The sequence below is a fragment of the Lagenorhynchus albirostris genome, chromosome 1, assembly GCF_949774975.1.
Source record: "Lagenorhynchus albirostris chromosome 1, mLagAlb1.1, whole genome shotgun sequence".
NCBI lineage: Eukaryota > Metazoa > Chordata > Mammalia > Artiodactyla > Delphinidae > Lagenorhynchus > Lagenorhynchus albirostris.
Genome location: NC_083095.1, coordinates 171938218 through 171953819, shown reverse-complemented (window position 1 = coordinate 171953819; position 15602 = coordinate 171938218). Strand labels below are relative to the sequence as shown.

Sequence of the window (15602 nt, the reverse complement as noted above, 5' to 3'; positions counted from 1 at the left end):
TCTAGGAACCCAGTGCCTCAATTTCCTCCTACTAACCCCCTCCCCACTTTTCCTGGACTGCAAGATTTTTAAAAAGCTACAACGAGACAACATTAATAGAGGACGCCAAGAATCTGCCTTTAGTGCATCCACAAAATACTCTGCACAGATCAATGAGACGGTGTAAGCACAGTGGCTTTGTAGTTTAGGAAATAAATAAAATACCTGCAAACAGAGAAAACTGCCTGCCTCGACCAGACACACTCAGGACGGCGGAGCCTGCGGTCACCGCCCTGCGTCACACAAGCTTGGATGCTTAGAAGGGGGCAGAGTCATGAAGCGGTGACACAGGCACCCGTGGGGATTCGCCAAACAGTGTCTCCTCTTCTAAGGGCTCTAATTATCCCACAATAACCACATCTCTTATTTTAAATTTATTCCCTAAAAGGTTTTTTTGGGGGGGCAGAGAGGGGTGAGGAGAGGAGGGATGACAGGGCGGGAGGTGGCTGTTTGGGTTAGAAAATGGCGTTGAAAGCTTCCAAGGTGTTCTGATCTCACTACCCGACGATCTGTAACGGGCACGTCCGTGACCCCATAAACACCTGCGTCACTTTCTTCCTTCACTAACCTACTTCCAACTCACCAGGAGACCAGTCGACAATTTGGTGTGTGTGACGCTGGGCCAGACAAATCATTACTGGTTCTCTAGATGGGCCAGAGGAACACTCTGAGTCTGAAGGACCAGAGGAAGAAAGTCCCTTGTTGGGCTCTGAGTCCTTTTTGAGCATTATTCTATGACAGTAAATGTTTTTGGAGGTGAGAAAGTGGTATGGAAACGGATGTGGGCAGCATCAACCTCTTAACATCTACTGCAGTCTCACTGTTTTCTTCACTTTAATTGTCACTTAACAAGTGCTCGTTGGAGCCGTCACTGGGTGATGTTTCTAAGAAAGAATCTACTTCATTAGTTGTCAACAACCTAGGTACCTCCTCAACTTGCCTATGTTCAGTACCCTCCCCAGTCCCATGAAGAGGGACACAAGAATGAAGGTGTAATTTGGGGGCATGAGCTTGAAACAGTCGGTTTATATTGATATCAACTCAGCCTGTATGGATCAAACAGGAATGGAGCAAAGGAAAGGGAAACTTGGTTCTAATGATATTTCGCTTACGAATTACCAGAATAAAAGTACACGCCTCCCCATAGCTGGGCCCTGGTATTTGCTTTTTTTTTAAAATAGATGGTCATGGACACAAATTGAAAAATCGTGGTGATTTCCTTATAAGGATGAAGAAACTAAGAAATACAATTCCAGGTCCTCAGGAGCTCCTGCTTTTGAATATTTCCTGGGGTGGCAGAAGTGGTGGCCCGCTCAGCTGCGGCTAACAGCCTGTGGCCCCTTGGGCACATCATTTAACCCTGCAGCCTTCTGTTTCCTCATCTGGATCATGAGTGAGGCACCTGGATAGATGATCTTGAAGATTCCTTGTGATTACAAAATGGGATGATTTGACCAAGCTCTGGACTCTGGAGAGAAAAAGTGAGGACCACGGATTTCTGTGGAAAGCAAGCACCATGTCACTGGGAGGTTAATGAAGACCTGCTGGATCCTGGTCTGTCCCAGAGAGGGGGCAGATCTTCCTTTCGGTAACAGGACCCCAAGGTTGGCAAGAGGTCACCTGACAGAGTTCAAGGTCTGCGATGCTAATGAGCTGCACTTCAGCTACTTGGGTGGTTTCCTTTGCAAATGACCAGACCGCAGAGGAGCACACTCTAAGTATACTGCCTGAAATAAAAACAAACCACTCTCCGAGGGCTTCACTCTCAGTGGGGACAGCTACAAGGAAACGGGTCCGACCATGGTTATCGTGCTTTATTTAACCCAATAGAGCATTTTGTCTTCGATAAGCAGGTGTGTTGGTTCTATAACATCAAGTCAAATTTGAAGTTCACTGCCATCTTCTTTAGCTAAGCCCCAAAGCAGAAAGAAGTAAGGAAAGGGTCTACTCCCTGCATTTATATTCTAATATTTTTAGGAAGGGCGGGGAGATATTTGTTTTCTGAAGGCAAAGGTTCAGAGAAAAAATATCACTGGATCTTATTCCAGTTTAAACCTAGTTTCTTATTGTCCAGAGGAGCAGAATTTAGTGTCACTCCCAAATAATCTTTCCCAGATGATACTTTAATGTCTTAAAAAAAAAAAAAAAAAAGCAATAGGGCTTCCCTGGTGGCGCAGTGGTTAAGAATCCGCCTGCCAATGCAGGGGACACGGGTTCAAGCCCTGGTCCTGGGAAGATCCCACATGCCACGGAGCAACTAAGCCCGTGAGGCACAACTACTGAGCCTGCGCTCTAGGGCCCGCGTGCCACAACTACTGAGCCCGTGTGCCACAACTACTGAAGCCCTCACGCCTAGAGCCTGTGCTCTGCAACAAGAGAAGCCACCACAATGAGAAGCCTGCGCACTGCAACAAAGAGTAGCCCCTGCGTGCTGCAACTAGAGAAAAGCCCGCATACAGCAACGAAGACCCAACACAGCCAAAAATAAAATAAATAAATTTATATATATAAAAGCAATAGCATGCATTATATATACATATTCCCTCAATAGTTCAACAAAGGTAAAAGTGGACAATTCCATTTCACAATGGAGAAAACTAAACAAAGAAAGATGAAATGACTTGCTCTAGATCACAGTCCTTCAGCTCTTGGTCAAGATGTCCACACACTTTAGAAAGAAAATGAAACTGTACTTCCTCTATCACATCCTTTAGATTAACTGGTTTTTAAACCTCTGCCCAGGGCATGAACTTCTTTCGGTTTCTAGCCCTAGACACTTAAATTCTTGCCTTATGCGTGATGTGAATACCTTTCTGTCTCAAATCCTGTACAGCCTCCCCAATCCTGACCTCCTCCTGTTCACGTCTCAGCAGCAAAGGCATTCCCTCTTTTAAGGCTACACCATCCACTTACTGAACAATTTTACGGCTTTGTGCCTTGTCCCGTACATTAGTGCATAACCTAATCCTGGGATAGCTGGGAAGGCAGGCATGGGGGCTGCTGCCCTGGGGCTGGGGACACGCAGGACAGATCCTCACACATGCTACTCCAGGCGCCATATAAGAGGCTTAGAAGAGGGTTTGATTCCATCCGTCCAACCTCCATCCCCTTCAGTCCATCAGTTTTCACCTCGCTGGCCTCTTCCTTTCCTGCCCTTTTCCGCCTCCTCCTGAATCTAGAAGTATGTTTACGTTTCTCCATCTTAAAGTTTTTCCTCCTATTGACCCTGCTAGACTTTGTAAAAGAAACCACTACATTTTATGAAAGTGTCATATGTCAATACATAATTCCCGCCTCCAGGCTCACATCCGCCCTCCTCTCACGGCCTCCGGAACCGTGACATCCCCGCCACCGCTGCAGTGATTGGTCACTTGGGGGTGAACCGCCTGCCCAGTGGCGAAACTCAAATGCCTCTTCTCTGCACTCACCTTCATCTCCTTCCTGCTTGGTTCCCCGGATACCAGGCTTCCCCGGAGCTCCCTTCCCCCCACCTGGCTCCTCCCGACTGTCCCCAAACACGGTCCTCAGCCAAGGCTTCACCCCCCAGGCCCCTGCTCTGCTCTGCTGTGTCTGGTGATTCTAGCTCAGTGATCCCACCTGGCTGACAGCTGCCCACCTCCCCACCTCTGCAGCTGACCCAGGGCAAGGTTGAGGATCAGGGAACCCATCTGCTTTGGGGATGTATTTAAATGAAAGGCCAGTTCGCATGTGCCTCAGCTCAACGTGTATAAAACCAAACCATCTTCCACTATAAACTTTTCCTGCTCCCGGCTGCCCTCTCTCTACTAATGAAAGCGCTGTCCTACTGGTCCCCAGGCTCAATACACTTCCGTCTTCAACTCCTTCTGTCTCGCTCACATCCAATTGGTACCCAAGTGCCACCACTGACACTCTTGCGCTCAAAGTCCTTACATGGCTCTTCACTGCCTGCAAGAGGAAGTTCTAGCTCCTCAGCCACGGCTTTCAGGGCCCTCCCTCCCTGGTTCCTATTTCCCATCCATCTTCTGCTGGTGAAAAGTGAGATGCATTTCCATTTGCTGACTGAATGCTTTTTCTGTGTTTTCTCACGCTTGACACATCTGATAAATCTCCCATTTCTACCTCCCAAAATCCTATCCGTCTTATAATTTTGGCTCCAACGCCAACTCTCCTGTTAAAAGTTACCCTCACTTCCTCAAGACAGAATCTCTGCTGTCACTGACACCTTGTGCCTTATCTGATTCCTGCTCTTCAACCAGAAGAGTCCAGGTTGGGGCATTTTGCTTATTTTTTTTTTTTTTTTGCATGTGACCACTGCATCCAGTTTAAGGGATTAAGCCACATACCAATGAAGCATTTATATTTTGCTGCTTTTAAGTCTTAAAAGCGTGGACCTTAGATTATAAGCCTCTGGGAAGTTGTGACTAGAGTCAAGTTTTGTTGCTTTTTCCATCTAATATAAAACACAAGCACTCCATACATGCTTTTACTAGTGCCAGCAATGATAACATGGTTATATCAGACAGCAACATAGATAATTTGGAAGGCGGGGGAATCTCACTGAGTGGCTGCGTTGTAGAGAAGACACGCCTCTGAGCTCACACACACTTCACAAGGGGCCATGACGTGGACCTGCACACGATGCAGGAGACTGTGCAGGGCAATGTTTACACTGAATCACGGACACAGCACAGCCTCCAGAGCCACTGAAGCAAACATGTGGAGAACAAGAGCCCCTGTCTAAAAATATTGAAAAAGTGCACCCCGAACAAAGCAGGACCAAAGTCCTGAGTGACTGACAGTCCTACGAATGAAGGATGGGATGTGTCCACCCCCGGGGCCAAGCTTGCAGAAATCCAAGCTCTGCGGCAAAGGGGAGGACCATACGTTATCGTCACCCACTTGGCGGGGCAGCTTTAGTTAAGCTTTAAATTAGCTCAGGACTATTAAGAGACTGCGCCAGGGCAGGGGCATCTCATCGACTGCACAGGGCAGCCCGGCCACCATGCGAAGCTGTTCTGATGGCAGGCGCTGAGATGACTCTGGCAGCTCAGGAAACGAATGAATGAGACAATGAGCTGCGGTTCTGCTATCTGGACCAAGAGACTTCTCATTTCCTTGACGGTAAGGGAAATTTAAAGGTAATTCCACATCAAAATGCCCAGCACATGCAGGGGCCGTCAAAACTCCAGCTGGGAGGTTTTGCATGCTTTTTCTTTTTTAAACCCTAGAAGCAGAATGATCAATGCCAAATAAAGAGGCATTTACTGGAAAGATGGACCACTCCCAGTGATTGTTTGCTTTTTTTTGTTTTGTTTTTTTTTTTCAGTGATTATGTTTTAAATGCCTAAGGACTTTTTAAATATTTGCTTTTCATGAAATGCCTCTGTTGAGAAGCCAGGGAGCAGAAGTGCCAAGGACACATTCCTCTTTTTTCTGGTTTTGCCACTGACCAAATCTAATCTAATGGTGAATACTATTCTCAGAGCTCTTTGTTGCATTAAGTGTATAGAAAAATGGTACAGGTTACAGAAGAGGGAGAAAGTAGAGAAAGATCTCTCCTTTCCCCACCTTGGTCTAATTCACAAAATTTTAGCATAAGGTATACGAAAAAGTTGGTCATGAAAAGTTTTTTTTTTAAAGGGTGTAGAAGCTATAGTTTGTGGGAATTTAGTCAATATGTCTTTTAAAAAGCTAATGCTAAAATATAAACGACATGAGGGCAGGGGTTTGGTCAGCTTTGTCCACTGGTGTTTCAAATGCCTGCAATCGTCCCAGGTACATAGTAGATGCTCAATACATATTTCTTGACTGAATGAAAAGAATATATCAGGAAATTATAGTCACTCTAGTGACATTTTATTTATGGAACATTTTACATGATGTTCAATCCCATTAGCAATGCTGAAAATAAAGCGAGCCCCATAATGTCGAGAACAAGTTAACATGTGGAAACCTTCTAGAAAAAAAAAAGTACAAAAGGGTGAAACCTACAAAAAACAAGCAAAACCTGGAATGTCCATTCTCTTTCTGTAGCAATGAGGATGTAAGGCTGTTTGACGGATTCAACCCCACAAGTAAAGAGCGGATTTTAAAAACCAACTTGCTTCTGCTTGATGACGACACTTTAACGTGTAGCGAACGAAGGGGGAAACTCGACTGCCTGAGATTCACTTGCTTGATAATAAGCAATGAGGAAAGACAGGCCTAAGGGGAAATGTGGGCAGGTAAGAGACCCAGGTAATTTCCGAATGAAGAATGGATCCCTGAATTAATAACACGCTGAAGAGCAGCATAGGAAAAAAATACCCCCAAAGTTAAATGGGACCCTGCTTCATGGACCCTGTGGAGGCCAACCTGAGGGCGGTTGGCGAAGCACACGGAATTAAGAGTGCGTTTGAGGTTGGTCTTTCAAAAGCCCACATCAGAGGAGATGGTTCTTTTCAAGTGAAATCCCTTTATCTGACCTGAGACTCTTACTTATTCTATATCACGACATCAGAATGTTTTGAAAGCCAATCTTCGTAAAATTATTGGAATAAAACCCCTGCTTTCTATGACCTTGTTCTAATGTGCACTGGTATTGATTCATTCTTCAGAAACCTGTCAGACCTGAACATCCACCTGGAAGGGGCACGGACCCTGCCACACGTCACCACAACAGACTCAGGGTCCTTAGGGACGCGTGCGCTGAGCTAGACGGAACACGCGGCTTTCAAACCTTTCTCTTTGAGCATTTCTACTTGCTGTTCAGCTGAAGTAACACTTGAAGTATGCGTGACACTGTGCATGACACACTGTTCCAAATGCAAGAGGGGTTACGAGTAAAGAAACTGTTCCTACTTTACAGGACTTACTATCTAGAAGGTAGAGAGACAAGCGCCCCAACAACCAGCCTGCGAAGGAAATAAGTGTTTTAGAAGAAGGAACGTACTTTGACGGTACAGGAGGGCAGACTTGAGGCATTGATGGACCATTGCCTCCCGGCTCAACGGTTCCTCTTTCCCTCCAATCCGCCCTCAGGGAGCTTCTCATACAGCTCCTTACCAAGGAGCCTGCGTGTGACCCAGGTTTAGAATGAGGTACGTATTTATATTAGAAATACATTGTGGAAGCAATTAATTCTTTCCGGAAGGCTTCATGGTGGAGATGACATTTGCACTGATTCTTAAGAGATAAGTATGAGACTACTAAAAGCAATTTTTATTAATTACTAGAAACCTTTTTTTTTTTTTTTACTGCTGCTTAATCTATGGAAAGCAGTATAAACTATACCTTTTATAATGTGCGTTAAAAACACCGATTTTAGACCTACTCATGAATCTTCCCAACCATTGACACTGTAATAAAGGAGTGATGTAGGAGGTTTTCACAGGAGGAAATTGGAGAGAAGATATTCAAGGCAGAGCAGCCAGTAGGTTTAACAAAGGCAAGAAGGCCGACAGTGTGTTTCGGGGAGGAAGAATCCCGATGTTGCTGGAGGGTAGGCTGCTGGGGGCTGGGGGGCCGCGGCAGTTCTGGGGAGAAAGGATGGAGGCAGGTCAGGGAGCTCCCTGAAGGCCATGCTAAGGAGTTTGTCCTGCTCTAGCTGAGACCACAGTGAACCGTGTGAAAGTGTCTGAACCGAGCTGTTGGCTTTGTTAACAGTGTGCAAGATGGAGCTGGTGGCGGCACTAATGGGACAAAAGGAGCTTCACCCGGGGGGGTGTCAATGGGAGAGGAAAAAAGATGTTTCAGAGAGAGAACCGACTGGACACGGTGACTGATGGGATGACAGTGAACCAGAGGCTGGCTGCAAAGGTCACTTCACCGGCTTGAGCCTGGGTCAGTGAGAGGCGGAGGGTGTCTCCACGGGGATGAGAGGCGGTGGGAACAACAGGCTTCTGGAAGAAGGTTGGCTTCAGACTCCCCGAGGTCGTGGCATCACTCGGCAGCCTGGGGAGATGGCCTCCCCCAGCGCCCTCTGTCTGTGCCTCTCTCCTGGCCCCATCAGACTCCACCGTGATACTACTGCCCCCGCATGTGACGGCTTGGACAGGGCAGTGCAGGCCCAACTCATTTTCATGGACTTGCCCTGCCTAGCAGAAGGCTCCAGAATGTGGGCTAGGTCTGCCTGTGAATCCATCTCTTCCCACGACGCGAGTTCTCGTGCGACACACGTGCAGAGACACTTAGTGGGGGGACAAAAGCCTCTCGTAACACTGAAGGGCTCTGGGATGACTCGGAGGATAACTTCCGGGTCCCCAAAGCTCAGCCAGCCTGGTGATAGCGGTGGGTGACACTGGAGGGGCCCACTTGCTGGCCCTCCTTCTGTGAGGAGCCCGGGAAAGGTCTGAATCCCACGGAAACACCCCCGGTCTCTGTTCCCCTCAAAGAGTCCACAGGAAGCTTCACAGCCTGCAAGGAGGCGGGCCGTGTCTTGAAGATGGGAAAAAATACTGCCTAGACTTCAGAGTGAAAACTATGTGAAAAGCCAACGGTAGGAAGGGAAAAATGCTCCCTAGCATTTTAAAATGCCTTCCACTGTCGACAGAAATTATCTATTATCCTGAAGTGTTCACTTGACTGAGTGCACTTACAGAAGCATTTGGAGAATTTTAAAACATCCTTTTATAAAAAAAAAAAGAAAAAAGAAAATAGAAGAAGGTCAGTGGAATAATGTGGTACATGAATGCAACATTATGTTTCAGACAGGAAATGCCAGAGAAATGTTCGCCTGTGGTAATGATAACCCTCTTGCGCAAGTTCTCAAAATTACCAGGCAAAGGCAACAAATCTACAAGCTGGGTAGAAGACAGATATTATCTTTCTTTAAGACCTAGCCACATGCCTTACAGACAATTTGCCTCTTTATACCAATATCGAGACTCATGCCTCAAAAACAGGTTGAAAATCGGGTAAGAAGAAATGACCCAAGAATTAATTAACTAAATAGGAGACTGAAGTAAACAAAGGAAAAATTATCATATCAAAATGAAAGACAAGAAACACGATTAAATTAGGCTTCAAAAGACCTCAGAGAAACTCATTAAAGGCATAATATGCCTTTACCTGGTTTTTTTTTTTCATGATTTAATTTCTAACTTTATTCCCTACCATCTGATAATTGGAAGAAACACTTATTCTAATCGTGGGCAACTGAGATGATTTTTCTTTTTTTATGTTTTAATTTTAACTCTGCTTTCTTTGAGAAATGTTCTCAAAGGTTGAATCATTTCATCACCAAAATAACCGAGATGATTTTAATGTTTATTTCAAGGCCAGGAGACAAAGAAACCTATTTATTGCTGAAGGGGATTTTTTTTTTAATTAATGCTTAATTTTTTATGTCTTAAAGCACAGACCATTTAAAATCATTTATAATGATGCTGTAGGGAGCTTGTTCCTGGGTATGCAAAACAGAAATGATAAATTTACAATTATTAAAAAAATTAATAGTTTTGAGGACTGAGTTGTCCCTTTACTTTCTAGATGGATTTGTCTGAAGCATAAGAGACATCTATCTTTAAAAACAGGGTAAAAACAAGGCCTGTGCAGGAGGGTGGGCTGAAGCTTTGATTCACATTACAGTTTGAATGGACTGGTTCACGGTTCAACTGGAAGCCCTGTTTTTCATTATTTAGAAAATAAAAAATCATACTGGCCTTGGGACCAGCTTTCTTTCCCTTTTATTTCCTGGGAAATTGCTCTGATGAAGTGGAGAGCCATGAATTCTTACTAACCACCTTTCCTGTGACTTTGAAAGAGTCCCTGGTGGAAATTACACAAATAATTTACTTGCACTTAAACGCCAGATTTTTTTTAGTTACACTTAAGAAAAATAATTGAAACGTAGATTTAAATCATTTCTGCTGCTACACTTCAGCATTCTAATCAAATACTCTCAGCTCTTATGCAAAGCATTCCTCAACAGAGAAGAGAAAAACCACTCTCCCTGACACCTCCGTTGGCAGAATTTCCAGAAGGGCTGGACACCATGTTAAGGGCAGAGGGAAGGACGCTTGGCCGAGGTGGGAAGAAAGAAAATGCATCTCAGGACACATTTTCCCTTTCATTCAGGTCTCAGGAAGAAGCTGAAAATGGTCAGACATGTTTCAAGTTCCTTAAATATTCTGGCTCTCTTCTTAGGCTTCTGAGTGCCCTGCACTTTAAGAAGGTCACTACATATTTGTGCTCCTGACCATACTGGATGAAGGGATCCATGTACATGGACCTTCTCTCTTACCCCTCACCCTTCACCTCTCACCTCTCCCTCCGCCCCCGCTCAGCACCACGCCTTCCACGTGAGGCTGTGATCGTGCCAGGCCTCCTCCTGCCTCACAGCCCGTGCTTGCTCTGTCCTCTGCCTGGACACCCTTTCTCTGGATTATCTACGTGCTTCCTTCACTTTCCTCAGGTTTCTGCTCAAACGCCACCTTTCCAGAGGGGGCAAGGCTTCTTCAACCCTTTGCACTCCCTCCATCCTATTCTGCCCGGTCTCTCTGCTCACAGCGCTTGCCTGGCACACACGACTGTGCATTGTCCGAGTCCCCCTAACAGACGGGGAGACGCCCGGGGGTGGGGAGTGTCCCAGGCCAGCACCTAAGGCTATCCAGACGCTCAAAGCACTAACTGTCAATTATAATATCGACACTGATCAGCTGGCAGACACTTTTGCACTTGGCTCTTAAACCCACGAGCCTTCTTAAAGGAGAACAAGACGTTCGGGTTATCAATTCTGATTCTCCGGAATGTCCTGGGCACATATATATGCCCAGATATCACAAAGGAAGAATATATTTTCGTAAAGTTGAATGAACCTTGCCAAGCAAACAACAGGCCACATATCCTTAACCCAAATGTCCATCACGAGAATGGTCACTTCTGGAACAGCAGAATAATTTCAGTGTTAACTACAATAGTAAACTCTTTAAGGGCTGATGGGCCAAACGGTGGACTCTGGCTCCTCGCCATATAAGGGAAAGTCTTCACAGAAAAAAGAGTTTTCTTTTTTCTCCACCTTGTTACCAACCATGTGGTGAGTTTCTGCTGATTACTCTAAATGCAAGGGAGTCAAGGCTGAAAGCCAAGGTTGGAAACATTACAATCATTGACTTTTGCCAAAATAAAGTCAATATTGCGTTCTCTTTTAAAAAAAAAAACAAAGCCAATCTTCTTCCTTTTCATATGAACAATTAAGAAAGCATTCATATTTTGAGGGATGTTTAGTTGTTTCACTCCAAACAAAATATAGTTAAAAATACCAGCTGCTGACTGAAGATCCATGTATAAATGTATAAAATGCATGTACAATGCTCTGTGCTGTTTTTAAATTTTTATTGGAGTAGAGTTGATTTACAATGTTGTGTTAGTTTCAGGTGTACGGAGTCTGTGCTGGTTTAATGTCATCTTTTCACAGTCCTCACAGGGAGAGGATAATTCTCATTTAAAAAACTTTTCAAGCTGATTTCTAAAACAGAGACATTAGCGAGATCAAATATTTAATTTGTTTTTAAGGAAAAAAATCACTATTATTTTCATAAGCGGGAATATACCATGTCAAAAATGTGTATGTCTTAAAAAGGATTTAAATAACCAGTTTATGTTTTGCATTAGAGTTATAACTTAATCTTGAAAAAAACGACAAAGCTGATGTCTCAGGAATATTATCTGTTGCATGAAATGAGGCCCACATGTAGTCACGGTACGTTTTTGAAGACATTTCAAGAATGAAGGCAACGTCCCATGTGCTGTTGCTTTGAGATGAGGTGGAGGATACAACTTCCAGCCTCTCCTAAACATCTCTTAGGTTCCTCCCTCAAAACTGTACTCAGAAGGAAATGTGTTAGAAACACAATGTTTTGTAAACACATCAAGGGCTATGGCAGCTTCACTGCTCCCTGAACTTGGAAGCCTTAACAAAGCTGGTCCGCCAGGTGCTGTAGCTTTCCTTCTCCATTTTTCGGAAAGAAATCTCCACACTATGACAAAAGAGTGTGTTGGACAGTTAGCTCATCTTTTGGGAGCAGCCGATAGAGGGCCCTGGGGATTCCAGTTAGGAGGGGGCTTGTACGTTGTTCAGGCCAGCTCCTCCACGTACCAGAGGAGAAGGTGAGATCTCCACCAAGGCCCAGAAAACACAGAGAGGAAGGCAAGCCAGCAAAACGCTTCTCAAAAAACAAATCCCGGTGTCTAAGCAACCACATTAGGTCTGGCTCCTATGAAAAAGAAAACGGCATCTGCCTTTGAATAACGCAACAGGATTTCTAAGGTGGGGGGGGGGAGAAAAAAAACACTTTAAATGACACGGCCCAGAATGGGACCACAAAGGAACAACAAAGATGGTCCCCTCTAGGCCACGGTGTTGAAAATCAAATGTAAAGGATGGAGCTGGTGTGAAATATCATGACGAAGATGATTCGGGATTTTGAGATTTAACAGAGAATTCTTAAATTGCTAAACCAAAACCAAAAACACAACAACAAAAAAAAACAGGAGAAAAGAGCATTCCTGAGAGACTTCCTCATCTTGGGGAAACCTCATGAGGACTGAAGCGACAGCACATTTTTCAAACAAAATGAACGTGCGAGAATCAATACCAGGGTAGACTCCCTCGCAAAACCTTTTTTCTCATTTTATCCTTGGAGGATAAAAACACACAAGCTCAAACTTTGTTTCTTTAAAAGATACATGCACCCCTATGTTCACAGCAGCACTATTTACAATAGCCAAGACATGGAAACAACCTAAATGTCCATCAACAGAGGAATGGATAAAGAGGTGGTGAACACTACTCAGCCATAAAAAAGAACGAAATAATGCCATTTGCAGCAACATGGATGGACCTAGACATTATCTATCATACTAAGTGAAGTAAGTCAGAAAGAGACAAATATGCATGATATCACCTATATGTAGAATCTAAAATATGACACAAATGAACCTATCTATGAAACAGACTCACAGATATAGAGAACAGACTTGTGGTTGCCAATGGGGGAGCTGGGGAGGAATGGACTGGGAGTTTGGGATTAGCAAATGCAAACTATTATATACAGAATGGATAAGCAACAAGGTCCTCCTACTGGACAGCACAGGCAACTACATTCAATAGCCTGGGATAAACCATAATGGAAAAGAATATAAAAAAGAATGTATATATGTGTATAACTGAGTCACTTTGCTGTACAGCAGACATTAACACTGTAAATTAACTATACTTCAACAACAAAAAAATAAATTAAGAACAGGCAAACAAAAAAGGAAATTAAAGAGGTAATTAAGTCTGGTGTCCGGCTCGGTCTGAACGCGTCCACCCTGCACTTGGCACTGACCCCTGTGTCCTGTCTCCCAGAGGCAGGATGACCCCTTACCGGGACTGGTGAGGGCTCCTAGGGCGCTGCTCGTGGTGGAGAGAGGATTTGCATTGGTGGTAGTGGCTGAGGTCTGGGCTGCGGCTGCAGCCGCCGCCAGCGTTGCCAGGTTCTGTAACTGTAAAGCATTCATGCCTGCGGGGTGGGGGAAGAGAGAGGCAACGTCAGCAATAGGCCCACTTCACCCGTTTCCAAAAAGAGAAGGCAGGGGACATGGGCAGAGAGCTCCGGGATGGCACACTCGCCCCAGCTGCCCTGGGGACTCGTGTGTCACAACGCAGCCTGTGCCAACCCAGCACCCTCTTCCTAACGCCTCCTTCCAGGCTGCACAGGTCATCCTACAAGATAAGCAACAGGTTTCTGGGTGGACCATGGACAGCAGGGCCTTCCACCTCGTGGCTGTCAAGAAACTGTGAGATCCGGGCTTGGACAGCTGGAGTTTCAGGGGAAACTCTCCATCCCTAAACTCGACAGGTACACGTATGAGGTATTACAGAAGAAATGATGTTTTATTGCTCTGAAGCTGCACTGATTCAGTTTCCTGGCTCTATTAGCTGTGTGACTCTGCACAAATTTCTTAACCTCTCTGTTTCCTGAGTCAGTGGTGACAGTTACTGTACCTTCCCTCACATGGTGGTTGTGCAGATTAAATAACTCGATGAATGAAAATTACTCAGCATAATAACTGGCATGATGTAAGCCCCCAATAAATGTTAGCAACTATTGTTGCTGTTACTATTATTACCGACCCTGAACTTCTCTCTCCAGGTTTATTTTGAATGTGAACTTGAAATCGCGTCCATGGCAGGAACTCAAATAATATTTGCTGAATCAAAGAATGAAAAAAGGTGGCGGTGCCGTGATATCTTTATTTGTAAAATGTTTGTGTCTGCATCTTAAACGTGTTTGTATCTGAAAGAGAGCTACTTTTTAGCTAGAATGAATCGAGGGCTAACGAAAATTAAGAAGTGAATGGCAGAGAGAAAGGAAACTCAGCTGAGAGGTCTGGGGCTGATCCGTCACGGGGGTGCTGGCAGGCCCTGGGGGGCTCGGGCCTGGAGCCTGGGCCGTGTACACTTTTAGTATCTCTTCTCCCCCTCCTTCTGTTTCTCGATACACAGGTTCTCTGCACAAAGTCTTCTGCCGTGATTCCCTTTACCCCCACGTACATTCGAGAAGCAGGAAACCATGGTCCTCTCCTCATCCAGAGGAATTTTACACAGAAAGATACGGGAGTGAAGTCATCGGCTTAATTCTACCTTCTTCTTATGTCTCAAATCCGGGTACTCAACACACGGCTGCTGAGCAAATATAACCTCTATAACCGGAGACAGTGGTCTGACAACAGTGCTGGGTGGGGACGGGGGGGTGGATGGAGGGGCAAGAGAATGTTCTAGCAACACAGCTGCGAAGCCCCCGGCCTCCATGTGGAGCCCTGTCTCAGCTTGGCTCCGAGCCCGGCTGCCAGGCTCACTTACCCTGCTCCTCCGTCCTGGCTGCTTCAGTCAGGACTTATTTCTACTCAGAAAAGAGTTCCCCAAGTCCATGCTGCAAAACGGGTCCTCATTTTGCTCAAAATGATACTCTGCCTTCTTGCAGGAGGTACCCAGTCCTGTGGCTTACGGTAAAAGCCAGCACCTGTTTCTCAAACCCACGTAGTTCCTGGGGATGCTTGAGAAGCAGGACAAAGCATTGGGGGCATCCTGTGAACGTGACCCCGCTCCATCGAGCAGGGGACGCTGGGAACAAAGCTCTCTCCTCCCCTCAGATCAGGGGTCAGACACGGTGGTTCTGATGAGACCTTGGGAGTGGAAAAAGCCCAGGGCCTATTTTTCAGGTCTGCTTGAGGAAAACGGAGCTGGGGGAACAGGGCTTGAGTGCAGACCCCATTGGACACTCCCCCTCCCGCCCCTACCCAGGGGGCAGCCCCTGAAAGCAGCTGAACACACTCATGCTGGCATGACCAGGGGCCGTGCTTGGGGTGCTGCTGCTGGGCGGGTGTGTGTGTGTGTGTGTGTGTGTGTGTGTGTGTGTGTGTGTGTGTGTGTGTGTGTGTGTGTGTGTGTGTGTGTGTGTGTGTGTGTGTGTGTGTGTGTCTGTGTGTGTGTGTGTGTGTGTGTGTGTGTGTGTGTGTGTGTGTGTGTGTGTGTGTGTGTGTGTGTGTGTGTGTGTGTGTGTGTCTAAGGACGTACGTAACGCAGTCGACCAGACACCGTCACCAACAGACGGCTG

At 45.6% G+C, this 15602-nt stretch overlaps 1 protein-coding gene across 7 annotated transcripts in view; it reads right to left on the bottom strand.

Annotated features, from left to right (window-relative positions):
• Window positions 1-15602, bottom strand: part of CELF2 (CUGBP Elav-like family member 2) — a 527802-nt gene that overhangs the window by 32857 nt on the left and 479343 nt on the right. For all 7 annotated transcript variants that reach the window (XM_060160102.1, XM_060160117.1, XM_060160126.1 and 4 more), the window contains one exon: window positions 13371-13505. In XM_060160102.1, the coding sequence (XP_060016085.1) occupies window positions 13371-13505 (135 nt within the window). The remainder of the gene's footprint in view (window positions 1-13370; window positions 13506-15602) is intronic.